Source organism: Miniopterus schreibersii (genome assembly GCF_964146895.1).
Source record: "Miniopterus schreibersii genome assembly, chromosome: 5".
NCBI classification, from domain to species: Eukaryota; Metazoa; Chordata; class Mammalia; order Chiroptera; family Miniopteridae; genus Miniopterus; species Miniopterus schreibersii.
The window spans coordinates 26,613,754-26,640,953 of record NC_138106.1 but is presented as its reverse complement, the minus strand read 5'-3'; the positions used below and the strand labels follow the sequence as shown (position 1 = coordinate 26,640,953).

The 27,200-nt window shown below is 35.7% G+C and overlaps 1 protein-coding gene across 3 annotated transcripts; it reads right to left on the bottom strand.

The window, feature by feature from the left end:
* Window positions 1-1,411: 1,411 nt before the first annotated feature.
* SEC62 (SEC62 homolog, preprotein translocation factor) lies at window positions 1,412-26,777 on the bottom strand. Of its 3 annotated transcripts, XM_081138116.1 has the most exons (9): window positions 26,199-26,777; window positions 25,388-25,657; window positions 17,857-17,965; window positions 16,725-16,830; window positions 10,869-11,073; window positions 10,545-10,637; window positions 7,972-8,032; window positions 5,363-5,482; window positions 1,412-2,827 (listed from the first exon to the last, which is right to left on the bottom strand). In XM_081138116.1, the coding sequence occupies exons 2-9, from the start codon at window positions 25,541-25,543 to the stop codon at window positions 2,358-2,360; spliced, it is 1,320 nt and encodes a 439-aa protein (XP_080994242.1). In that variant the 5' UTR covers window positions 25,544-25,657; window positions 26,199-26,777; the 3' UTR covers window positions 1,412-2,357. The 3 variants fall into 3 exon arrangements, with proteins under 3 accessions (XP_080994242.1, XP_080994244.1, XP_080994243.1); XM_081138118.1 differs by lacking the exon at window positions 25,388-25,657; XM_081138117.1 differs by lacking the exon at window positions 25,388-25,657 and having other exon boundaries at window positions 26,178-26,255.
* Between the last annotated feature and the right edge of the window lie 423 nt (window positions 26,778-27,200).

Here is a 27,200-nt window from a genome sequence, read left to right as displayed (position 1 = left end):
CCAATATAGTATGAAAACTAAAGAAGTCAATGGAGATAAAAAGAAAAACCACCTATTTAATACACTGACTTTAATGACAGTCACAAATGCACTATTGTTATTATGTGGACTCAGCTGGTGAATTCAATCCTTAGTTAGGCCTATTTATACTCATTCCACAATAAATCCTACATGATCCTAAAGTTTCACGCTTCTCCTTTTCAGTAGTGTGGCAAACCTGAAGTTCTTTTTTTTTTTTAATCCCCATTTCACTGGCAAATGTAAACATTCTCCATGCTCTGGCATAAGAATATTTAATATTAGCCAACAAAGACAGCCGTCTACCCTGAGGGATATAATAGTGGTAGCCTTTTGATTTTTCTATTTGTTTAAAGTACACAACTTGAACAGTAAAAGACACTGAGCTGAAGTTTCTAACTTGCTTTCTAACAAAAAAAAGAATGACATTTCCCCCCAGGAACCACCAGAAATTTATAAAAATGTGTACTAACATTTTGTAAGATTGCACAAACATCAATAAGCTGACTTTCCTGCCATGCAACAAAGGTCTTTAAGAGGAGACACAGTACAAATATTATAAAGAGCTTTAGGATAAATATTGAGTGCCTGGGTATTATCATAGTAGTAAAGGTTAAGTCATTTTTATTTCTGAAAAATACTTTTGGTACCATTACCATAGCCCAAAATAGGCATTAATGCTACTGGTGGTTAAGAAGCTCAGAAGCTAAAATTATGCATCCCTCACTGTGGAAATTATGCAGGAGAGCTCTGAAAATGTGAGGGGAAAACACCCTCGCACTTAAATCAATAAATATTTGCTAGGAGGAAACTTTTAAAATGATTGCAGCCTTGACAGAGTTGCGTTAACACCAAATAGCCACATTCCTGGCCACTTACAAGTATTATAAAGAAGCAATAAAGCTATATGTAATAAAATGTGTCAATACAAAGAAAGTGTATTTTTTCACAATTAGAAAAATTTAACATCTTTAAGTCAAACACTTAAATGGGAAACAGCCTAAAGAAAAATAAAGACCCACACCTGCCACCTATTTCAACTACAAAGCAAAATGCCCTCACTGTGACTGAAGGAAAATAATTTAATATTCAGTATCAGTTTATAAGAGCATAACTCCAAGGAACGATTATGCTTATAAATAAATGTAAGATTTTTCCAAAGATTTGTAATTAAGATATGCAAGACATAAAATCAAACTGCAAAACTAGTTCAAAGCAATTAGAGTCCAATGGTTCTCTTATGTTTTCTTTTATGTTCTTTATTTTAAATTGATATTTTAGAACAGTGAATTATCTTTCATAGCAGTGCCTCCAGGTCTGATAATACAGTACCCCACTTCCGAATGTAGAGATTTAAGATAAATCAAAATGAACATTAAGGCGTACAAACAGCTACTTTAAGTCTGTTCTTATTTAATAAGGACCATTATAACTCATTCAAATACATGGAATGTTGGCACAAAACTTGAAGCTGCTGTAGAAAGATCACAGATGTTCTGTGGGTTATTGGTACTTCCATTTCTCTAAAAACATACCCTTAAATGGTCTTAATTTTACAAATTTAAGTGTTAAGAAAATGTCTAAATAATAAGTAACAATTAAAATAAAATGTTTATTTGTAAATTATATACAGAATACATTTTACTTTACGACAAGGAAACGAGAAGAGCCATGATCTCCCAACAACGTTGTTTCGCTTTCTCTGCTGGAGATGACCACCCCTCTCTGAATCAGATGTACAAACCAGTTTGGATTTCCTAAGCTGGAAATGGAGAATTTGTAGCTAAACTACAAGTGCTATTGCAGTATTACTAGTTGGCTTGTTTCCACAAAATGCTTTTGAACCCTGTTAATTCAGAATCTTAGAAATTTCCTGGTATAATTTTATAATCAACAAAAGTTAACTGTCAAAAACAATGAGTTTAAGCATTTCATCTCAAAGAAACTGAAATGGCTACATAACTATACATAATCTGAAATGTAGGTGTCTCTTTTTTATCCCTTTTAATTATTTTGATTAGTCTAACAGTAAAAAGCCATACAACTATCAAAAATGCCATTAATCTAAATGTCATTGTGGAAAGTGCACCTTTGACAACAATCAAAATTAATGAGACCTATGTCCTGTAAAATTATCAAATAGATAAAACTTATAAATGGCTTTTGACTGTACCAATAATAGTATTCTATGAAATGAAGGACTGAATAGTCCTTGGATGTCAAATACATTTCAGTAAATGGATTTAAAGAATGCTACAAATGTCAGGTATGCATTATGATGATCAGCCAACATAGAAAATCCAACCTCTTGCACTTTTTCAGTCCCAAAATTAGGCAGATTATGATTTTTCATGTGAAGATTTAGTTGTTTCTCCATCATCGTCATCTTCTTCCTCCTCTTCACAATCACCATCTGTTTGTTGTTCCAGTTCCTCTTTTGTGATCATTTCAAAATCATTCCCATTCCCACTACTGTGCTGGGATCGGTCATCCTCCCTCCTGTCACTGTCCGTATCAGAATGCCGTTCTCCACCCGAGCCTTCTGCTCCGTGACTTGCGGGTCCTACTTTACCCTCCTCATCTTCCTTTCTCTCACTGTCTGACTTTTCCTCACTGTCGGACTTCTGCTGCCTTTTGGTTTCAGACTTCTCATCTTTCTTTAAGTCTGCCTTTGGTCCTTTATATTCATGTGTGTACAGAGGCCTGAAGGAGTCAATGAAGCCCACATCGGCAGTCAGATTTGGCAAGAACCAGAAGTGGTGCCTTCCTCCAGTTATGAGCCAAATGATGAGAAACAGAATGCAACGAGCTGTGGGGGAAAAATTTTTCTGATTGAATAATTCAGGCACTGACCCTGAGAGCAGGGAATAGTTGTTAAGAAAAAACTGGGAAAAACATTCAGAGTGTTATTATTTGCACATTGCATGCACCTTAAATTAAACAATTAAATCCTGATTAGTTTAGCAGCTATCACGTTCTTCCTCTAGGCACAGAGCATTCTGTTCTGAACTTGAGGGCATAATGCTACAATGCCATTCAAAAAATTACTTTATGTTCTTTCAGCTGGGTGCTGTTCAACAGATAGGCACTTATGGTTTAAGTACTTTGCTATGTTATAGTTCAAGAAACACAGCATCAGTTGGACCTTTAAGTATGCACAAGAACATAGTGTAGAAAAAGGAAATAAATGTGAGGAAGGAATGAAGGTATCTTAAGAAGCCTGTAAAAAGGAAAAAGCAGGGTTCATGATGACTTTCCTAGATTCTAAGCACTTTTAGCAATTCTCCATAAAAAAATTAAAAATTATACTTTTATGACCATATTAGTGTAAATACAAATGAAAATTCTGCATAGGTTCATTACTATATACATGTGTATATATTATTACTTCTGATTTTAAAAAAATGAAAATGAAAACACTCAGTGGGTCCAAGGCATATGCCTACTCTGCCTAAACGGTAAGTTTTCTAAGTAAAATGTTTTGAATAAGAGAACATTTCCTAGAAGTTATATTTTTTAAAAATTCAGTAATTAAATAATTCTGCTTTTTTAAGGACCAACCCTCTCCCAATATTAGGAAATAATATAATGCTTATGAAAGCCAGATCAGTTAAACAAATAGGGTTTGTGGTTATTTCCAAAGCAATATATGACAAAACTGTGGTTAGATAATGGAAAAATTAGAGAATTTTAGAGTTTATCATAATGAAGTTATCAAAAACCCAAAACCCAATTTCTCTTAATTTACCAATTACAAAGAGCTGAGTGATTTTCCTATTTTTAAAAAAGTCATATTATGTGAATGTTATGGTCTAGTCAATTAGGATAGGTTTTTGGTTGTTTTCTTCATAGACAATTATATCAATGTTTTCATATAAGGCCTAAAAGAAGCTCATGTATGCTTTTTCCATTATTGCTTTGGATAAATAAAAGGAAATGGTTTTTAGCTGCCTTGACTTTTATGAGGTAGTAATTTCTATTTTCACAAAAGAATATAAATATTCTGAAAGACTGTAGACATTATTTTGTGGTACAAACAGAAAAGGCAAATATGTTTGAAATTATGATTTAAGAAAAAATTCCACTGATAAAAAAACAATGAGCACCTTTTAAGGAGGCTGCACAATTTTTTTCTCCAAATATAATTATAATGCTATGATAGGCTTTATAGGGTTGTAAGACAGATGCTTCATAATATGAAACCTTGCCTCAAATCCAAGAAAAAGAAGTATAGAAATGGCACAAGTAACATTTAAATTCTCATCATATCTAAACTGAGCATAGCAGAATTCTAACATGTTTTATAGTTTTTCTCTATGTGACATTAGATTACCAGGGGCAAAAGGGGAAGAATCATGGGAAAATCACTGTGACATATATTGTCATACTGTTTCTATGCTAAAAGTGACACATTTAGAAAATAGCTGAAAGTCTTATTTTATTTTTAATTTTTTAATTATTGATTTCAGAGAGAGGAAGGGAGAGATAGAAACATCAATGATGAGAGTCAATGACTGGCTCCTCCTACATGCCCCCTACTGGGGATCAAGCCCACAACCCGGGCATGTGCCCTGGCTGGGATTCGAATCATGACCCCTTAGTTCATAGGTCGGTGCTCAACCACTGAACCACTGCGGCTGGGCTAAAGGTCTTATTTTAAATGACAATATTAATACATATTCAAAGTAGCACAAAATGTAATTTTGACTAATATATAATAGTTCATAGGATAATATAAATGAAATATCAAGTTTACAAGTGGGCTACAGATCAAAATTATTTGAAAATATGTTTAGAATTGCATTTTTTAACAAATGGCTAGGGCTCATTTCCCATAATTTTTAAAAAACATTTTAAAACTCCTTAATGCATCTAGAATTTATTTTGGTACATGGGTACAAATTGATTTTTCCTAATGGCAAATCAATTATTTAGAATAATTTATTAAACAAATAATTTATATACAAATAATTTAAATATTTAAATAAGTTTCATCTGCCTTAAGTCAAAACATAAACATGTTTTACTGAAAATATTATGTTGAATAAAGAAACACTGTAAAAATATTAATATCCTTGCAATAGCTAAATTTTAAAGCACATCAATGTGCAGATTAAGCTACATTAAATCTTTTTTCTTCAGAACAGGCCAAATCTAATCAAGCAGATACACTACTCCTTCAAGCCTGAGTCAGATTTGGGATATGACCGAAAAAGTAGGTCCATATACTTCTTGATTTGCCTACATTAATTTTGCGATTAAGCTTCACTGAAGCTCCAGACTACAGTTTTAAATGCTCAACATCTACCTTACTGAAGTCAGTTTTACTTGAAATAATACTTACCAACAGCAAGGAGAAGAATGCTGGCTACAAAACAGCCTGCACCCACACTGAGGTAATAAACACCCACTCTCATCTCTGCTGGCCAAAGAGGGAAGAGGGTGGCTGCTATCACTGCAATCACTGGAATGAGAAATGACAAAGTTACATAGGTAACTTTTAGATTAAAATTTTAAATGGCTTGGATGAAATAACAGTGTATACATTCATAGGGGAGGAAAACTGAAAAATAAATATATTGAAATAAATTTGAAAATTGCCATCTTTTATAGGTAAAATATGGTCAAATATCAGCCATTTCCCATAATTCAGTTTAACATTTTAACTACTGTTCCCTAAATTAGGTTAAGAATTTTCTAGTATAAATTAGATATAGTTAGAAAAAAGTGCTGTAAAAAAATGTGAAATTGTTAGCTCCTTAAATGAGCAACTGCTACTGTTCTCCAGCAATGTCTACTTTATTTTTTGATTATAAGATATCTGCCTACTGAATAGGGGAGCTTAAAGAAACAACCACCTAATAACAAAACTAACAAAAAAAATTATTCCATAGATCCTCCCTGGATATTTTGATTCTGGGGTAGAGCTCTGACAAATACAGATTGAAAAGGTCACCAGGTGGTTACCATCTTTGGATGAGCTAAGAAAAATTCCTACTTAATTCCCAAAGCGAAAAATTAAATTAGACCTGTCCACTCTATATGGGAAAATCTTTAAAGACTAGGATTTTAAGTAAAACAATATTTGTTGTATTTTTTAATGGTAGCATACATGCTCATTGTAAAAACTACAAACAAGTGCAAAAATGACACTAAAATCATTCATAACTATCACCACTATTTATATTTAGGTGCATTCAATTGGTGATGCAGATGGTTTTTGGTAGTCGGAAACTGTATATACAAGTATCTCCAATTTTTTTCTAAGTACAGCAGGACTACACTGAACAATCATAAGAAATTAGAAGTCTGGTTATTAGGTTTTAGAGCAAAAGAAATCAGGTTTCAAATTCTAGCTATATAATTTATAAGCTAAGTAACCCTGGGCAAGTTATTTAACCCCTTTGAGGCTAGGTTACTTTATATTTAATGTGTCTATTCCTATTTTTTAAAGGCTGTTGTAAGGATGAAATGAAACAATGCATGTAAAATATTTAGCAAAGTTACTAGTATGTAGTAAGTGATCAACAGCTATCAGGTATTTGGGTGGGGACTGTTTGAGTTTCAACTCTTAAGAGTTATTTTGAATGGGATCCTATGATACCTTATTGATCAAGCTTGTTTGTTTAACTGTGTTTTTTTTTAACTTGTTAAATAATTCTCTCCCTCCCCTACCCTGAATAACACATACCCATGGTTAAAAAACAAAACAAAAATAAAAACAAAACAAAAGGTATAAAGTGAGGTCTTCATCCAATTCTTGGTTCACTCCCCAGAAGTTAATAAGCACTATGTTTCTTATTTGTACTCCCAGAGACTGCCTATATAAAATTAAAATGAGCTCCATAGAATTTTTTTTCTGTATTAATAAGCTTATACTATTCTTATTCTTTTGCAATTTTTTCCCCATTTAATCAATTCTAGATATCTTTCTATCAGTACATCCTACCTAATTCTTTAAAAGCTGTATTGTATTCTAGTGAGCAGTTGCACCATTTTCCTACTGAAGAATTTGAATTGCTTCCGGTTTTGTCCTATTATACACAACAGTTCAACAAATATCAAAGTATATGCACATTTGTACAACTGATTACAGCACAAGATAAATTAGTTGAGGTGTCAATGTTAGATCAAAAGGTATAAGCATTTAAAACTTGAAAGATAATTGCTAATTACCCTCCTAAATATAATCAGAAGGATTTAGATTAGAATAGATAACTGTGTCAATGCACACTTCTGAATAGATTCTTTGAGCAACTGTATCAAGAACAGCCATGACCCCTGGCTCGGTGGGCCAGCTGCCTGGAGCACCGTCCCATACACCAAAAGGTTGTGGGTTTGATCCCTGGTCTGAGTGCATAGAAGAGGCAATTGATCAATGTTGCTCTCTCACATTGATGTTCCTCTCTGTCTCTCTCCCTAAAAAATGCAATAAAAATACATCCTTGGGTGAGGATTAAAAAAAAAAAAGAACAGCCATGGGATCAATTCATAGAATAGCTGGGTCAGTGTATATACATTTAAAATCTGAAAAGGTATTGCCAAACTGCCCTCTACAAAAACAAAAACAAGAACAAGGGACATACCATCAATTGTTAGAGAGTGTTGGTTTTTCCCAAGTGTTGGACTTTCACTAAGACTAGGTATTACCAAACTCTGTAATCCTCTTAATCATTGTTGCTTTAATTTGTATTTATTATATGATTAAGTATCATTAATGATTATTGGTCACTGTATTTCTTTATCTGTGAGCTATCTTTACCATTTTTCTACCAGGCTGTTAATCTCTTAAATATCTTTGCTTTAATGTGTTGCACATATTTTCTTCATTTTATCATTTATCTTCTGACTTTAAAGTATACTTTTAAAAAAACACTATTTTATGTTTAAATATTTTTCTTTATGGCATCAGCATTTTTATTTTCCTTTCTAAATTTCAGAGACTGTACTTACCAAGAATTAATCCCATGACAAAGGTTTTAAAGTGAACTGGGTCATAGATCCACACAAATACCTAGAAGAGTCAAGAAACCACAGTGCTTTAAGTTTTAAGGTCACATTAGAAAGTTAAGCTCAATTCTATATTTCAGATCTTTTACAAGAGTAATCTCCAACCTTTTAAGATGTAAGAACTGCTTTTTAAGGTAAACAAATTTCAAAGACCTTTCCTTCAGTAGTAGTGGTTTTATTTTTTTTCTATCCATTCAGTTATAAAATTGTTTAAAAAACTATATTCTATAATGCACTTAAATTTCTACATACTTACACGCTTTTAACAATTTGTTCATGTTTGTAAACCATTATTTATTCAACCAGAAGACAAAAAATTTACAACCTTTTTGTCCTTAATATAATTATGTACACGGGCATGAACAGAACTAGTCTGGGCTAAGAGCACAGTTAAATAGATTCCAGCCAGGCTCTATTACAGACCTGGCAGCTCTCAACATCACCCTGTTCTTTCCCACTGGTGAGATATAAGAAAACATTAAAGATCATGCTTAGTGAACATAAAGATCCTATGACTCCCTGTAATAATTTCATTGCCTACTTCCCCGTGGAGGATCTGTAGCCCATAAGCTGGAAACCGATGCTTTAAAGCTTGATTTACTTATACAACAGAAATTGGCTTTATTCAAACAATCAAACTCTGCATAACCATTATCCATAAAACTCCTGGATTTATCTCTTAATTTCTAAATAACATTATTTTTCCATTTCTTGGTTCTATCTTGACCAGAATTCTTTGGTACTGTCTTTTGATTTGGTTCTATTTCTAGCATTGGGGGTTCCATTCCTTTTTTTTTTTAACTCTGCACATTTCCCCTGGAAATAAGATCCCTAGACATCACTTCTGCCAGTTAGCATTCTAAAAAAACAATTTTTTAAAGACATTTCTCACCTTTGTAAGTTTGAAAGCATGCTTCTTTCTACACCTTCCTACAGAATACTATCTAGTCTTTTCAGGAATGCAAGCACCCATGGTTTTGTTCAGACTGCTACATTTGCCTAACAGATCTATTAACACTTTCCCAGTGTGCCTGGCAATGTGCCAGTCTCTTTCAAGGCTCAGCTCGTGTTTAGGATCTTCAGAACCTCCTTACCCTCTTGGTTAAATTAGCTATCCCTAACTGGTGTTCTCACATCCTAACACAACATACTGTAACACAGTACCATGTTTAAAAGTTTGTATGTTTGCTAGACTATGAGCTTCTAAGAAGAAAATTTTATCTTATGTATCATGCTACTCCCAGCATCTAAAAATGTCTTGGCATATAGCTGATGCTTGATGTCTAAAACTGAAGGTATTTGAGCTTTCGTGTTAGGAAAGACCTGTGGTCTTCATTTACGTGGTTCTTAAGCATGGGTTCACGTCAGAATACCCTGGGACACGTTATACGACACACACAAATGATTCTCATGCAAGTGTGTCTGGAATGAGCCTAGGGCACATATTTTCTGAAAAGCTTTCCTAGAATTTCAAACTCATAGTTCCCAGAATGACTACTTTATATATACTATTTTTGTATTAGGAATAGGAAGAAAATATATACCTTAAAATTCACAACAATTCAATGGTGAGTATATATAACTAACATTTTTGTATTGGTTTAGTGACTAAATTAAGCAGTCTTTATGGAAGGCTACCACCACACAAATCTCCTATTACAAAAAAACACTAATGTTGAAAATTTTAGGCCCTTAAAGTAGTGTGTCTGATTATACGAGGCAAAAACCAGTAGGTGCCCCCTCCCTTAACCATTCTTCTCTTTTTGACAGTAATGGAAATCTTGCATTTTGGCTGGGCAAATGACCACCCAGTACAAACCTTTCTAAGGTTTTACTACAGGTAGGCACGACCATGGGACTAGGTTCTGGAGAATAGAATCCAAGTGGAAATGAAACTGCCAGCTTCCAGGAAGGTGTCGTTAAAGAGGAGGCATGTCCCTCATTCTTCTTCCCTCCTCTGGATGCAGATGCAAGGTTGGCAGTCATTTTGGACCATGAGGGAATTATACCTCACACAGGAGGAACTCAGGTCTACCATGAAGCTGCCATCATCTGTAGTGCTTACCCTTCAGAGTTCCTTGATAAGACAGAAATAAGCATCTATTTTGTTTAAAGCCACTGTTGTTTCAGGTTTCCTATCACTCATACACAGCTGAACCAAATTATGACTGATTTTTCATAAATTTTATGTCTGAATTCAGAGAAATTATTGACTTTTTAAATATGTTTTTTATTGATTTGAGAGAGAGGGAGAGAGAGAGTGAGAAACATCCTTCGGTTGCCTCCAGTATGCACCCTGACTGGGGATTGAACCCGCCACCCTTTGGTACATGGGACGACACTCCAACCGAGCAATACTGGCCAGGGCCAGAGAAATTACTGATTTTTAAAAAGAGCAGATTTTATACCTACATGGTTGAATTTATCTAAATTATTTTCTTAGTGAAAGCACCAAAGATAATTCTAAAAACTCCTATGGAAACCTGGATTTCTACCCATTAGCTAGATACTCTTACCTCATTTCCATCCAGAAAAACTTGATCATCATGTGGCTCAAGCTTGAATTTTTTCTTAGTTTCCTTCTTTTTGGGAGTTCCTGGAGCTTCCTCCTATTAAAAGACAAGTTAAATAGGAGAAAAAGCACTTATAAACAAGCAAACAAAAAGCACTATGACGTTTGTATAGTAAAAAAATGTTAATCTTTGAGACACAGAAATCAAAATTCTCAGCCATGGTATTTTTAACCCTGAATGTGGTTGTTGCACAGTATTTCAAAAGTGCTCAGATGCCAGTGATCGTGCATACATAAGGACTCGATTTTTTACTTAATCTTAAATCACCTTTTTTGATTCTTCCTTTTCTCCATCTTTTTTTTTTTCTTTTTCCTTTTTGGTCTTTTCATCCTTTAGATTTTCTTTCTTGCTCTTTTTATCTTCTTCTTTCCCACTTTCAGCTTTTCCTTTTTCTTTTTCTTTTTTTATGTCTTTATCATACTTCATTTTCATTACTTTTAGTGCTCGGTGAAAAAACTGTTTCTTTAAAAGCCTTTAGAAAAAAGATATGACAATTATAAGATACAGACTAAAAAGCAAAAATATCAAGACCTGAATAAAATGAGCAAGGACATGGGAAAAAAAGCCAATCCCACCTCCAATAAAAAGCACAGCCAATATGAGTCTATAAAAGTTGTTAGTCTAATTTTCATTTTTTTAACTACATAACTTAGATAGGAGATTATATAGGTTTGGGAGTAATCTTATGAAACTTTTCTCTACGTTTGTTAAGAGTAACCAAGCCCAGCCGGCATGGCTCAGTGGTTGAGCATCAACCTACGATCTAGGTCTTGGTTTGATTCCTGAATAGGGCACATGCCCAAGTTTTGGGCTCAATCCCCAGTGTGGCCCAAGTTTTGGGCTCAATCCCCAGTGTGGGGTGTGCAGGAGGCAGTGGATCAATGACTCTCTCATCACTGATGTTTCTCTCTCTTCCTCTCCCTTCCTCTCTCTGAAATCAATAAAGATATATAAATATACATATTTATATTATATATATTATTTTTTAAAAAAAGAGTAACCAAGACTCTGCTTTATTTAAGTCTCAAATTCAAGAGCACACATAAGGGTCCAATAAATATTTTTTAAAAATGTTAACAGATTAAAAATATGCCCATGATTTGATCTAAATCATGTCTTCTGCTGTCTTTATATTATTTTTTTCTCCATATACTTCACCATTCATCCTACCACTATAATGAAATATTTTCAATTAAGTAATGAATAATTAAATATGCTAAGGTAAGATTTCTGGACTCTGAAAACAACTCTCACAGTATCAAACGGAAAACTGTACAATATATTTGGAAAACAACACTAGGTACTCGTGTCACTAATTTTGCTCAAGACACTGTTCTCCCCTCTCCTTAGCAGGTATTTTTTACATTCCTTCTTCGGGGCTTTTACACTGTCTATTCCCTCCACCTGGAATAAGCACGCCCTTTTGGCTCACTACCTCGCTTCCTTCGAGTCTTCCCTCAAATGTTACCTTCTCACCTAAACCTACCCTATTTAAAATTATAAACCCATGCCCCATCCTTCCTCCTGTTTCCTGTTATCCTATCCAAAACATTTATCTTGTAATCTGATATGCAATTTATGGATGTGTTTTCCCCTTTCACTAGACTGTAATCCACTTACCAGTGTGATCCCTGCTTTATTCATTTCTTTACATGATGTGTTCAGAAGCTCAGCTGACCCAAAATTAAATAAACCTTGGTGGTAGGTCCTTTCTAACCTTATAATCCTACTAAAAAATCCTTACACTTGTCACCTAAAAGCCATCTTTTCAAATCTTATGTTCCAGTTTCAGAGTTCCTGATTTCTATCTTCATTCCTGCCTAATAAAGTACAACCACCAAAACACAACTCACTGCCACCATCTGTGCCTGTTAATGGTGATTATCCACCTTTTTACCCCCACAGGTGCCTGCTCGAGCACATCATACCTCTTGTTAACTAGACACCTCTCTCTTGCCCAACGATCACTTATTTCTGGTCATTATGTTGTATCCTCTGGAGCACCTGTTTTTACCTGCCTGGTTGGGCTTTTTTCTTCTGCCCACTGAGTACACCCCATGAACATCTCCATAAAGCTAACTTCTAGGTATTCTCACCTGGACTTCTACTTGTTCAGATGATCAATATAGCAAGTAATTGTGCAATGTCTGAAATGCCCCCAAAGATTCTACCACTAATACCTATTACATATATACATAGGTATGTAAACAAACAAAAAATTGAAATGAGTCCCTTAATAATGAACTACTTATGAGTAGAAAGTGAGATTTAAGAGTAGTGGTAGGTATTTGAATATGAAGGGGATTTTACATTTTTACTCTACTTCAGAATTTCTTATAAAAATTTATAATGAACATATTCTAATTTTATTTACTTTTGCACTTATGTGACTTACGGATTTTTCATTTATTACCACTTAATATGAAAACAAAAATACATCCTATTGAAAACCAGCATTTCATATTACAGTTCATATTATGGATCTCCACATATGAAGAGCATATGTATACACACATAGATACTTGAGTACATATTCTGAAATGGTAATGTTTGGATTTTCTTCTATATCATTTTAAGAGTGGAAAAATTTGTTCTTAATCAAGTAATAAATAATTTCAAAAATAAAACATAGAACTTTAAGAGAGAAAAACCTTTCCCTTAGTGAGTAGACATAGGAGGGCACACAGGGAAAATTAGCGGTCACCACTCCTACACAGTTGCCCCATCCTCAAAGAAAAGTAGACTATAAACCAATCAAATTGGTGTTGAAAAGTTAACATTCAGGTAGATGGGTTCAAATACCATCTTTACCTCTTAACTACCTGTGTAGTGTTCAGTAAACTACTTAATTTTATTTAGAAAATGTGGTATCTATTTCATAGGGGTTTCTAGGACTAAATGTGAAGCATGTAGATTGTTTAGCATGGTGCCTGACATACATGTACTCAATGTTAGCCATTACTACTATATCAAAATCTTGAGTTTCATTTAATAGCTATGGACTACACAAACCAATTTGGTCTCATTAAACACTAATTATGGCACCATTCCACTCTGCAATAAGTAGTAGCAGTAATAAGTAGAATCACTGACTTATTCCTTGATTGGTCTTCAGAGAATATCTACTTCAATTCACTTTATGCCTCAAAAGTGAGAGGGCATTCACTATTGTAATATTAGTGCCTCCATTAATTAAGCTTTAAATACATCAGATAGTACAAATCACTTACACAAAGCTCTCTGACATTTTCACAGAACTATTCATACTTCCCTATCTTAGTATGTTCTGTGCCCTTTACTAGGATCAAATGTCCTTTCTCCTATTGTTTGCTCCTATGTTTCAAAATGTGAAAAGACACATTTTTCTTGAAGTTTCCCTATTTCTGTCTTCCTTACAGAACACACTGCACTATAGTAGTCATGAGTCTTCTTGAACAGATTAGAATAGGTGCTTTGGAGGCAGGAACCAAGTCACAGTCATCTTTGTATTTCTGGGGCCTGGCATATAATAGATATTTGTTAAATAAATAAATGGATTAAAGGTAGGAAGTTATTAAATTGCTTTCCTCACCTCTTAATTTAATTTTATTTTTTTAGGCTTAACGAACATTTATTGATGCCAGATATGTATTCAGGACTTTCACTTATGTGACAATGGTAAGGTTTCATTAAATGCCCACATTGTGCCATGGAGTTACAATAAAGTATAAAACAGTCCTACAATTGCTTTCAGATTTAGCTGCCAAGAAATTAGAAAAACTAACACATGCAACAATTCTAAAATAGTTAAGAGCTAAACTATATAATACCAGCTTTATAAATACTATAGAGCTTTAGATATGAAGATTAATGTGGGCTAGAGGACCTGGGGAATACCAGATGGTAGAGATGGAACTTGAGAGATATTTATATTGAAAAGCAGGGAGGATAGAGGGAGAACCATTTGGAAAAAGTGGCAGGTTATGATCAAGTAAAGACCAGAAGAGATAATGAGTGTGGTATATGAACAGGAGTCAGGAGGACGTTATTAGACTGGGGGGTTGGCGATGTAGTCACTGGGAGAGTTAGGATGGTGCTAGATTAAAAGCTGAAGAGTTTTACTTGAAATGGGCCATAAAGAAGCATTGGAGCATATTAGGTAAGTTTGTTTTGTGTATTATCCTGCACTTTTTTGTTTTGTTTGTCCTCAAATTCCCTTAAGCCCGCTTAGCAGCTTTAGAAAATGAGACTGAAAAAGTGTCTTTTTGTACTTTTGTCTATAGCCAAGCAGGAATCCACGAGGGCTGGTCATCATGAGGCAGGCCTCTATGGTTGTATCAGAAGTGGCTTTAAAGAGTTTAAGTAGTTATGCTTCCCCATTTTAGTGCAGAAAGGACACAACAACCTGACACGAACGGGAATAACACAATGAAAACTGAGTGTTATCTCCAGGACATTTTCTGTACTCAGGTCTTTTGGGCTTTTCATGTAACAAGGTATCAAGGGTCCTAAAAGCCAAGGAGTGGATTAATGCTGGCTACTCTCCTCAGAAATTTGGGCTTATGGATTTAATATTCAAATAGTACTGTTTTCCCTGCTATCTGAAAGTAGAGCATTCCTATGAAACCTCTTATAAGCTGAAAGGGCGCAAAAAGAAGGGTCTCCCCTACTTTTAGAAATTTTGCTTTTTGCCACGTCACTTTAGCACCTGTTTTTGCTAACCTAAAGAAATCTGGAGAGGATTTCTGCTTGTACTAATAAAACTGTTACTGTACTAACTAACGTAGGTCTTTTGTGAACTTTCAGAAAGCGGAGGATACCTGTATTGACAGGTGAATCCTTCATCTTAATTTTTGCTTCATTAAATGCATCATCATTTTGTTGGAGGAGACAGTATAGTGTGCAATGGTTAAGAGCATGGGACTATGGAACCAGACTGCTGGATTTAGAATTCTGGCTCTGACACTTAAATAGCTGTGTGACATTTGGGTAACTTACAGTAACATTCTGTTTTGGGGTTTATTACATTGCTTAGTGTTTATATCACACATAAAAAATAAATCTATTTTGAGGCAAGGCAGGGAAATTTGTACTTTGAAGTTCTAAACACACAAATGGCTGTAAAGAAAAATACCAACTATACCACTGTTAGCTCATCCCTGCTCCAACAATGCAATTTTTATTGCTTCTGAAAGGTCCATTAGTGACTCTATTTTTTAACAACTACAAATTTTAAGAAAATTCTAATAATTCTTTAACTTTACAGCTTAAGAAGCAAGGCTGTGAAATAGTGGTTTTAAGAGGAGCCTCATGTGGCTGATACTTTAAATGCCATTAAACAATATACCAGTAAGTTGCTATGTGTAGCTCCCTCCTATACATGTAAAATAATCTAAAATGTCAAATTCCCACATATTATAAACTATAGTGTCACAAAAACAATGTTTGGTTCATCAACATCTTAATAAATATGCTTAATTATTTAAACCAAGGGAAAAATGAAAAGAAAAACCAGCATACTTATTTCCAAGAGGAAACTGATTTTTGTATACCTCTCACCATCAAGTTTTTTCCCAAAGGAGACGTACTTACTACAAAAAACATGAATATGTTACATTCTTCATTTTGGAGTCAAGAAAATAAATGTTGCAGTTGCCTTGATTTCACAAGGGATAAATTAGCAATCACTAAACAAAATAGGGAAGGGTACTTGCTAATAGCTCAATGTGTAGGCACTAAAAGAACAAACAAGCAAACAAAAAACCCAGGAACAACAGGTCTACTAGGAATCTCTGCCAAAGTTTTGGAAAAGACTCCCCAACCATTTGCTCTAGAAAAGAAAGACTTTTTTGTTCACTGTAGGCACTGGTGTATGATTTTTATTGCTGACCCTTTGGTTTAGTCAGCCTGGCAAATATACAAATGTTAATAGAACACAAATGAAAATAAAAACACGATAGTCTAACATCAAATAAATGTATTTCCAGAGGTATTGAAGAAATCCAGTTTGCATGTAAAAGCTACGTTTCAGTTATGTTTTAATATCACTATGTTTAATGATGAAAATGGATAAGAAACTTCAGAAAGATGGAGAACATTACTAAGTTACTCTTTAGTTTTCCTTCACTAAGAAATAAACACTACCTGTTGCAGTAGTCAACCACAGACTCCCTTGTTGTAAATAAAGCTTCCTCTCCTTTCTTGGCCTTTGCCCACTTTGAATCCAAAAGGCAGTCCACTGCTTTTGAAGCTAAAGAAGAAATTTATTATTTTAAATTTAGTACACATAGAAATTTATGTCTACCTAAATAATATTTTATAAGGCAAAGTTCAACATTCTGGCATCAGAAAATAAAACCAAGTTCAGAAGAAAATTTAAGTATGACACGGTCATGATAAACAGTTCCTCGAAACTTCAATTTGTGAAGCATATCAATAAGCATCTTTTAAAAGTAATGCTGGGATATAAATGACATTCAAAAATATTAACTGAGGCAAGATAAATTAATGGGGAAATATTCTAAACAAAAAATTCAAAATAAATGTAAACATCACTCTTATCAAATAATTACAATTAAATATAGGATAAAGAAACCAAAAACCTTCCTCTCCACAGTAACAGGAATTCTGTCATCATGCTTTTACTGTAACCCAATACGGAATAAGCTCTGAACAATCTACTGCTGTCACTAGAAGCAGCTAAATATGTTAGTTCTGAAGCAAACAGCATGTCAATTTTTCTAAACTCTTAATGAATGTAAAAATCAATTATAACACTAAAGAAAGACAAGATATATTTATTCTCTAAAATGGCAATTCAATCTTAATGAATCAAACAGGCGAACTCAACCACTACTTATAAACTAGGGGGCTATGTTATAGATAACATTAGCTTATAATGAGGGTGTCTGGATCATGTGATGATCCAAAGCTCCTAAATTGGTTCCAACAGACTTGCTTCACACTGGATTCTACTCCAGAATTTTACAGGATTATCTTTAAGTACATGTACTATCTGAACAAAAGACAGTATTAATACTGAAAATAAATTCTATTTAAAAAAATTTTAAGAAATCTTATTACAAAGTACTTTCTTTTATCTTTTTATTATTGATAGTTTCCATCATAAAAGGAAAGAATAGGATAATCAACTGTCATACGCTCACCACCAGTTTCACTAATCTCACTTGGAAACACTTTTAAAACATCTACATATCCCAAATTTAGGTATCTTCATAAGATATATACACTAATATATACACTGATGTAATCCTACCAATAAAATAATCAACCCGGTGACCCATCATATTGGTAGACTTTGTTGGACAGTTGAATCGAAGATACTTGGCTACAGCCTTCTCTTCTTTAGATGGTTCACCAACTTCCTGCAAAGTAAGAATATTAATTTAATGTAATTGTTTACTTGAGAATTTCATGTACTGAAGAGTAATTTACAGATCTTTGTTCTGCAAATCTTTTTAAGTGGAGCATAGGCCTTTCTTTTGAACTTTCTCTGGAGTAGACCTTGGTAATCTATACTAAAGGCAGGATGAAGAATTTTTAAAATTACATGTCGCCCCGCCGGGCATGGCTCAGCGACTGAGCGTTGACCTACGATCCAGGAGATCGGGGTTCGATTCCCGGTCAGGGCACATGCCCGGGGTTGCAGGATGCAGCCGATCAATGACTCTCTCATCATTGATGTTTCTCTCTCTCTCTCTCCCTCTCCCTTCCTCCCTCTGAAATCAATAAAGATATATTTAAAAAAATAAAATAAAATTACATGTCTTTCAAATACAAGTTGATAGAGCCCAAACCTGTCTGCCTCTTGGCCTCAGCTACAAGGCATTTGAGTCATTTTTGTAGGATGGTAACTACATTGTACCAGTTCACCTTCACTCTTTCCTGGTCTCTTTTTATATGCCACAAAGCAATAATTCAAAAGGTTAAGTGGATGCTAATAGTGAGTGCCCAAATGTCAAAGTAAGTAGAAACAGGTGCCATAAATAAATGTTAAATAACAACCAAAGCTATGTACTCTGAACAACGGACAACAGACTCTTAGCAGCAGTTCTCACATTAACCAAAGATAGCTGTTCCAGTATAGTAGCCATAAGAACTGAGTTCTGAGATGCTGAAGTTTTGCGCTCCTTTCCCTTTCCCTTTCCCTTTGTGGTTCCAAATCCCAGATACTGTGTGGGACTGCTTCCTCGCCTTGTTTTCTTTTCTTCCCTTGTAGGGGGTAAAGCAAAAGTAAAAATGCAATAGATAATTACACTCGTATTTGAACAACTGTTTATGGAGATACATGGAGAGTTTTGGAAAGGCTGCTTTAATCCTTCCCTCTTTCTTCCATTTCTTTCTCTAAATTTTCTCATACTTTCTTCATTTATTTCCTTACCATCTTCCATTTATTTCCGTACATTCTAAACTACTTCTTTAGTTTGATAATTCCTCCTGTGTACTGATTCTCCCCACCTGTATACTGAAGAAAATGAAGGCAGTCTATGTTTGTATCTTTTATATATAGACACACACACATATATATATATATATATACTTTTAGAAGTTGTCTTATTGCTGTGAGCTATTGAAACAAAAGTACTGTTTTTAATTACATGTTTAAGCATGATACATAAAGCACACAAACAATATTCCCAACAATATATAATCTAAATGTGACTAATTTCAGGAAAGTCTGTTTCTAAATGAATAAAGAGCCAAATAATAGTAAAGAATTATTTGTTAAGAATCTAGGATGCTGAGAATGATTAATGCTAAAGATAGCTACGTTTCAGGCAACACATTCTACTAACATGAAATAGAAAAAAATAAACTACCTGTCTTTAAGTCAGTTTTCCCACAAATTACAGAAAAGATTGAATTTAGCTATGTTTGATGACACTAAGGAACAATGAACAAACCAAGGTTTCAGCTTTAATTTTATCCTGAAAAGGGGTGATTTGTTAGATAAGTAAAAACCTGTGCTTTGGTTGTTGAGTCTCCCGACAGTTACTTCTCATATTTCTCCCTTTGCATTTCCCAATAGCCCAACTGACCGTGTACGATTCTTGTACTCTGCTACCATCCCACTTGTGAGTTATAATTTATGTCAATAAAAATTAAAAGCCCAAACTATTCAATACAAATAAAGACTATAGTAAAAAACAAACATTTATATGAATAAAAAACCTTTAACTTTGTCTATAAAAATATGCATCACAGGAAAATAAAATCTTAAAATATTTCAAATTCAAAATCTAATACTCCAACTTCACTAACATCTATAAGGTCCATAATGATTTAGTTTGAAGCCTAGTCACAAAATATATTTCTGACATGCTAAAAAATTCTATATTTCAATTTTTGAAATCACACTAAAATATATTAACATATGTTAGTTTCATATGTTAAATCATAGTACTTAATTATGCATTTCCAGGAGTCTCATCTATTAGTAATATCCTGTATATTTGTGATACAGCCAAAAAAGTAATGTAATTGAAAACAATGAGATACTAAAATTGGCTTATAGAAACAAATTCTATTTTATAATCATATCCATATATGCTCATTTTCCCCCTCATTTGATATATCTGTTGCCAATTTAAAGGTTTATCTAATTAACTGAAAACTTGTTACGGCAATATAATTGATTAAAAATGACTGTGGGTGAGAAGTCTCAATAAACATAAATCAATCAAATACAGACTTACTGAGTGTTTATCCTATAATGTCTTGAGTGCTACAGTTAATACCAAAATTCTGTAAGGCATGATACCTATACTTTGTTACAACTATCCAAAACAGCAATTGTTATTTTCCAAAATAAGCAGTAGGAAAAAAATATTTTAGGAGTAGGATTATCAATGTGGATGAGAACATCTATGAAAGACCTCTTGGAAGAGGGAGCTGGATTCTGAAAGAACAAGGTTGGGGTAAGTTGAATGGACAGCATAAACACTGTGGCTGAGAATGGGCACAAAATTTGGCTCTAGTAGAAAGGAGTTAGGAAGCACTGTGAGGTTAAGTATGTATAAGCAGAATAGGGCTAAAGAGTCTTCATGGCAGTTTGAGAAATTTCAACTTTACCCTGTAAGTAGCAAAGAGACCATTAGTAGTTTTTGAATAAAAGAACATAATTAGAAAAAATGACTTAGACACATTATTTTGGTACAGGTGTATATAATGAATTGGAAAAAAATGCACAAGGCATGACAACTAGTTAGTATTCAAGTAAAACGTGATGTGATACTGGACTAGGAATGGGAAGGATTTTGGATATTTGAAACATTTCAAATGTAGAATAGATAGGACTCAATGATAAAGGATGAATGAAATGGCTGAGTAAAAGATGTCAGACCTTTAATTTGATCAACTGAAAGGATAATTTTCCAATAACAGAAATTTGGGAGGAAGATGATTCTGAGGGAAAAAACAATCATATCAACTTTAGGCATGACAAGTCTACACTCCTGTTAACATTCAATTAAACTACTTACTGAACACAGGCATAAATGCATTAACCTACTGATTATTGATAGAGGCATCACATGTAAAATCTCATATTAAGATACACAAGAAACTGAAAAGTCCAGTTTATTATTATACAATAGGGAATCTCATACTACATGAATTCACAACATTTTTAAACCTCTTTTAACAATTAACTACAAGTTCACCAAACTCATTTCCACACTGCAAAATAGACTCAAGTACAGCTGACCCTTGAACAATGCTGGGGTTGGGGAGCTGAACTCCTGAGCAGTTGTAAATCCGTGTATAATTTTTGACTACCTCAAATCTTTACAGCTGTCCCATGGCATCCATAGAGTATTGGTTCCAGGACCCCCAGCAGACACCAAAATCCTTGGATGCTCAAGTTCTGTATATAAATGGCATAGATCAATAAATGCATAGTCAAATCTGCAGATCCACTGGTTGAATCCACACATGTGAAACCCAGGGATACCAATGGCAACTTATATTTATTGAAAAAAATTTGTGTATAAATGGACCCACAAGTTCAAATCCATGTTGTTCAAGGGTGAACTGTAATCTATTTTCATTCCTTTCTCCTTCTTAATAAAGGCACTACACTAAGCAACAATGAACAGAACAGACCCAGAAAGCATGGATTTGGATAATCTCTCCCAACTAGCCACAGCTACTTATCCATTGATATATATATATTTAAGTATCATTATCTTCCCTTAAACCTTAACTAGAAAAGTAGTGAATTCTACCAAGATATTGGTTTAACAGAACTGACACCTTCCTTGCTACTTGAAGTCCAAATCCTAAAAAAGTTTCTATTTTTCTTTGTGAAATGTTATGAAATATATGTTCACTATACCACATATAAGTTACACATATTATAGGCTATCTTTAATGAAAAGCACAGAATTTGTGCCATTGCGGAGGCTTTGAAGCCAGAAAGATTGATTGCTATAGAAGAATACCAAGAGAACATGACCATGGGGATATGACCACGAGAAGCTGGTAATACAGAAGATCCTGCCATGGAGTCTTCACTCTCACTGCTCCCCTGCTGCAGCCTGAAAAGTATAAAACAGTCTTACCCTCTTCCTGTTTATACATTAGACTATAATACGCCTCCTCTTTTGTTCCCTTTTGATGTGAACAAATCTTTAGAATATTTTCAGAACTTTTCTAGAAAAATTCTAACAAAAAGTGAAGGCCTTTTGGGAAAAGCATGACCCACTAACAAAGAAAAACCAGCTCATCAACCCTCAAATGAAAATAACTATATAGCACAATGAATGAGCTCAAATGTCTTAGAATGAGGAAGTTAAGAACCAATGTTTTGAGGATGAACTGCCATCTTTGCACCCAAAAACCAAGATGCTTGCTGCCACAGCTCAAAATCCAAAATTATATAAACTGAAAGTTTGGTTAGAACACTATCAAGTTATTTAACAAATACTATTTTTACTTTAGAATATATTGACACTCAAAATACTATAATGAAATATGAATTACTGTTTCTAACTATATATTTTTAGACATTAAGATAACCTTTCTGAGAAAAATATATTAAATCAAGAGTCAGTAAGCTGCAGGTGTCATTGAGTCTTACAGAATTTTTGATTTAGAAGACTTAAAAAAATTCCTATAGTCAATAGAAAAAAACTATGTTCTGTGAATTGAGCAAAAAAGAAAAAGGTTAGTTCACAAACTGAATCTGTATCTTCATACAAGCAGTATAAAAATATTGGTGAAAATACAAATAGGGTTAACGAAATAAAATCTGAAAGTTGGAGGGGACCTTAGATAACTCATTTGCTTAGAGTCAGAGAGCACATTACTCATAAAGTTTGACAAGTCTCTGTATCTTAACTCTGATAGTGCACTTCTGTAATAACCCCTTAGCTTTACTCTTATTGTAAGCCTTCCATTAAACTTCTGGGGGTAGTTTTCACTTAGGACTTGCTTCCTGGGTTTCTTCTTTCTTCAGAAGGTCCCAGAGAGTTAGACTGTATAGACCTAAACTTTCTTTTCTTCTCTTTTCTGAAATTAAGCATACTGGCCCATGATATGTCAGAATTTTATTGCCAGGGGGACAAATGGGTGCAACCAAATTAACTAAGGCACAGGTTATAAAAGTTCTAAGAATTAGTAAGCCACTTAATGTCCCAAAACTCAACTACATTCTTCCCATAAGCAGAATACTAAATGGGATGCTTCTCTCTTTAGCAGGGGCAAGTCATGTTAAGTATGTTATACAATTTAATATAAAGATTTCAAGATTAAAGTATTTCAGGATAATTTATGCTATTTTATCAATGGTGAGGTAGAAAGAACATTCAACTGAGAATTAAAAGACTTGGTCTAAATCTGTTTTTACTATCTTGATGAGTGATCCTGGGTCAAGCCATATAACCTCCCTGAACCTCGGTTTATCTGTAAAACGAGGGTGATGGTTTAGAGCATTACGTTTTATACCTAGTAATACTTTTCGGTCAAGGTCCTAAAAGTAGCTTAAAGGACAATGGGGTGTGGGGATGATGGTAGTGGGATTTAAGTGATAGGGCTTTGGGGCCACCACTCTGCTTTTATATAAGAACCGTATTTGTGCAAAAAGACTCCAAACAAACCCTACTATTTGAAAATCCTTTTGAACTCTAAAACTTCATGATACTAGGATTCTAAATCAAACTTTCTCGTAAGCAGCACTTAGTTAACCTATACACACTTACTGTATGTTCTTAAAAACTTACATAATTGCATTTCTTAAATAACTTAAAATTATTTTCAAATGTTTCATTAATTTAGATTGAGATCACTTTATTTTTGGAATCTCAATCATTAAAACTTCCCAATATAATGTCAATGAATATGTAGCTTACTTCTGGTTTTCAGTGACCAGTGAAGTGAGTCCAAGAAGGAAATGTGACAAAATAGTCCTCTTGCTTCCAACTCTGATAGGATATCAGAATCTGAAATTGTGCTACACTAGAAAAATCAAATGAATTATCTACTTTTTAAAACCCTGAACTTGTCTGTATCAATCGTTTCCCCAATGTAAAATTACAATTCAACCACTAAATCTATTAAACATAATCTTTTCTAAACAGAAAACATCAAGTAACAAACAACAGGAAATTTGGTGGATATTACAGACCTTTTTACCCAAAAGTCTTACAATAGAATCTTTTCTGTAACTTAAACTCTGAACTTTGTCATTACATTTGAATTTTTTTGTCTAAAGTGATGCCAATATTATAGTTTCTGGGTCTCTGGGAGAAATAAATAAGGAATTTTATAAGATAGTAGTATATTTTAATTAATTTGTTAAGACTGTATATTAGTACTCCAAGGGGCACTCCCAAGATCTTCACATTCTAGGCCAAGCTGAGTTTTAACCATCAGATCCTCACATACTTATCTGATCTTCAAATAAACAATAGTAAGTAAATACCTATACTTTATACTTACAACCTAATGGTTTATTTAATGAATAGACAGAAGTTAATCTTTCTTCAGCCTATCAGATTGCTTAACAAAAAACAAAACAAACCATCATAAATCCTTCATCCTTAGGAAGAGGGGAAAGGAAAGAGTTAGGTACCAAGCACTCTTTTAATGTATTTTTTCACAACAACCCTAAGAGGTTCCTTTTTTTAAAAAAGGTAAATACTCCTTTTTCAGATTTGGAAATTGAGGTAAAAAGTTAAGTAACTTGCCCAAAGTTACACAGCTAACAGTTAGTGAAACATGCACAAACAGGCACACTCTGGCTCAAATTTTAGCTCCTAGCCACTACCATTACAATATAGCTTCTTAATCTACCTTTCTGTTTAATATAAAAATCACAATTGAAATAGAGCAGCTATTCAAAAAGTGAATTAGGACCACCTTTATAACAACATTAAATCATAGTTGAAATTGTAAAAACAATTCAAGACAAATTTTAATAAAAGTTATATATTCATATCCGATCAGTAACACTCAATTCTGAAAGACTATGAAGAGTATAATTAGAAATTTCTTCCATTATAACCTTAAGCCTTGGTTTTTATGACCTCTCTGAACTCGGAAGAACTGTTTCTTTATGATCCCCTTCCACATTTCCGCCCAACTCCAAAATTCCAAAGTTTTCAGGAGAATTTTAACTTGAACAGCTCAAATCACCTGTGGTGTAGGCCAATGAAGCGATAATTTGTTTTTAATGGAGGAATAAAACATTAGTCAGAAAAAGTCATTCCAAGCCATGAAACAGTAAGGAACAGAAAGACAGTAAGTGTAACAATTTGTGATTAGTACATTAACAATTTACAACATACTATCGATTTATGATGACACATGAAGGTTTCCAGGCACATGAGCTGAGACGAGGAACATCCTGAGTCTAAGATGTGCCATGTATTTAATCCCCTTGGTAAACAGCAAGAACGACAGGGGGGAAAATCGCAGGGATGAAATGCCCAGATGGCTCCCATGTGGGACGAGGGAGGAATGTTATGTAGGTTATGAGGATGACACACTGAAAGGTTTCTGGGCGCGACCAGCTCGCTGCAGTACCAACCGGGTTGTGTTTATTTACACTGTGTCGCCTGAAAGAAAGGAAAGAAAGCCGGGGAGCTACAATTGGACTACTAAGTTAATGCCACTGAGGAGAAAGGAGGGTCTACGCAACTGAACATCTGGGTAGGCAGATCGCCGCCGGGGCCCCCGGGGCAGCTGGCAAACCCCGATTACTCCCCTTTCCACAGTCCTTCTGTTTGCGCACAAAGAACGGGCTGCTTCAGGTCAGTCCTCCGCCTGCTTCCACCCTAATTACCGTGGCCTTAATTTCGAGATAGCTAGGGCGAGAGGGTGGGGTGGAGAAGGGAGGAGAGGGGCCCGGGGAGGAGGCCGCCTTCCCCCGCGCGGGGCCTCCCGCCTTCCGCCGCTGCCCCAGCACCTCAGCCCGGGTCTCCGCGGTCGCCAGCAGCGCCTTCCCTCAGGCCCCCCGCAACCGCGCAGCCGGCGGCCGGGCGACAGAACCCCGCCCCACCTCGCGGTCGGTCCCGCTCGCCCTTCCAGAGGGCTTCCCCCGCTTCTTCCACTTCCGAGCGCCCCGATGCCTCCTACCCCAAGACTCGGCTTTGCTACCTGAATCCGCTTCTTGTGTCGCCTGCGTTCCGCCATGTTGGCCGCTCCGCCCGGTTCCCTCTGACGTGGAGCGAGGAGGGGGGGGGGGGGGGACGGCGGAAACCTCGCGAGAGCCTCCGCGGGGCCCGTTATGTAACCCGCGGGCGAGAGCCCCGCGAGGGGGTAGGCGGGCGGGGGGCCGTCCCCGGCTGCCCCCGGGCCTGGAGGCGCCTTCTGTCCTCCTTGGTGGCGGGAACTGGAAGTCGCTGGGCCCGAGAGGACGCTGAGAAGTGGCCCGGAGAGCAGGAGGGTGGGAAAGAGCCCTGGTTGTCAAACCAGACTGAGCATCTGAATCACCTGGGAAGCTGCTCAAATACAGATTCCCGGGCCCCACCCCGCGGAGTCGGTGCGTGTGCAGCGGCGCCTTTCGCGGAGCCTTTTACCCAGCCCTGTGGCTTCTCGGCGTCTCCAGCCGCGGCGCTGCGGTCTGCCCGAGGAGCCCCGCCCCGCTCATTCCCCTCGAGGACATCCTCTCCGCTCCATTTCACAGACGGGAAAACCGAGACAGCCGAGGGGCGGCGATGTTTTACCTCGTGCTCCGCGACCGGCGGAGGGCGGAGCGGAGACTCGAGCCTGGTCTCTCTCTCCACGCGGCACACGGGGTAGGCGGGCTCATCCAAAACAAACTTCGGATGCTCCATTCTCTTTTCCGTGTTGCTGCTTAAAACTCACCTTCGGAACCCAAGACTCAGAGAGAAGCTGGGGAGAGGACTGGGGGGAGGCGTCCAAGAAGCTGGGAACGAAGGAGACTGAGGGCACTTCCCACCTCGAGAACGACTGTGATAAATAGTCATTTTAGAGACACCTAGACCGGGGAGAACGGGCTTCGGTGGCTAGCAAGTGCTCAGAAATTCTTACGACTTTATGGAGATTTTAAGGCATTTTTTATTGTTGAAAATTGGGAAAATACAGAAAAGTAAGACGAAGAAAATAAAAATCCCTAATTCGACCGCTCAGGAGACA

Coding starts and splice junctions, on each gene's coding strand:
- SEC62 (XM_081138116.1), bottom strand. CDS start 25,543: ATGGGAGCCATCTGGGCATTTCATCCCTGCGATTTTCCCCCCTGTCGT. Junction 8,033..10,544: donor TTTTTCTGGATGGAAATGAG/GTAAGAGTATCT, acceptor TGACTCTTCTAG/GTATTTGTGTGGATCTATGA. Junction 5,483..7,971: donor TGTCATGGGATTAATTCTTG/GTAAGTACAGTC, acceptor TTCTCATTCCAG/TGATTGCAGTGATAGCAGCC.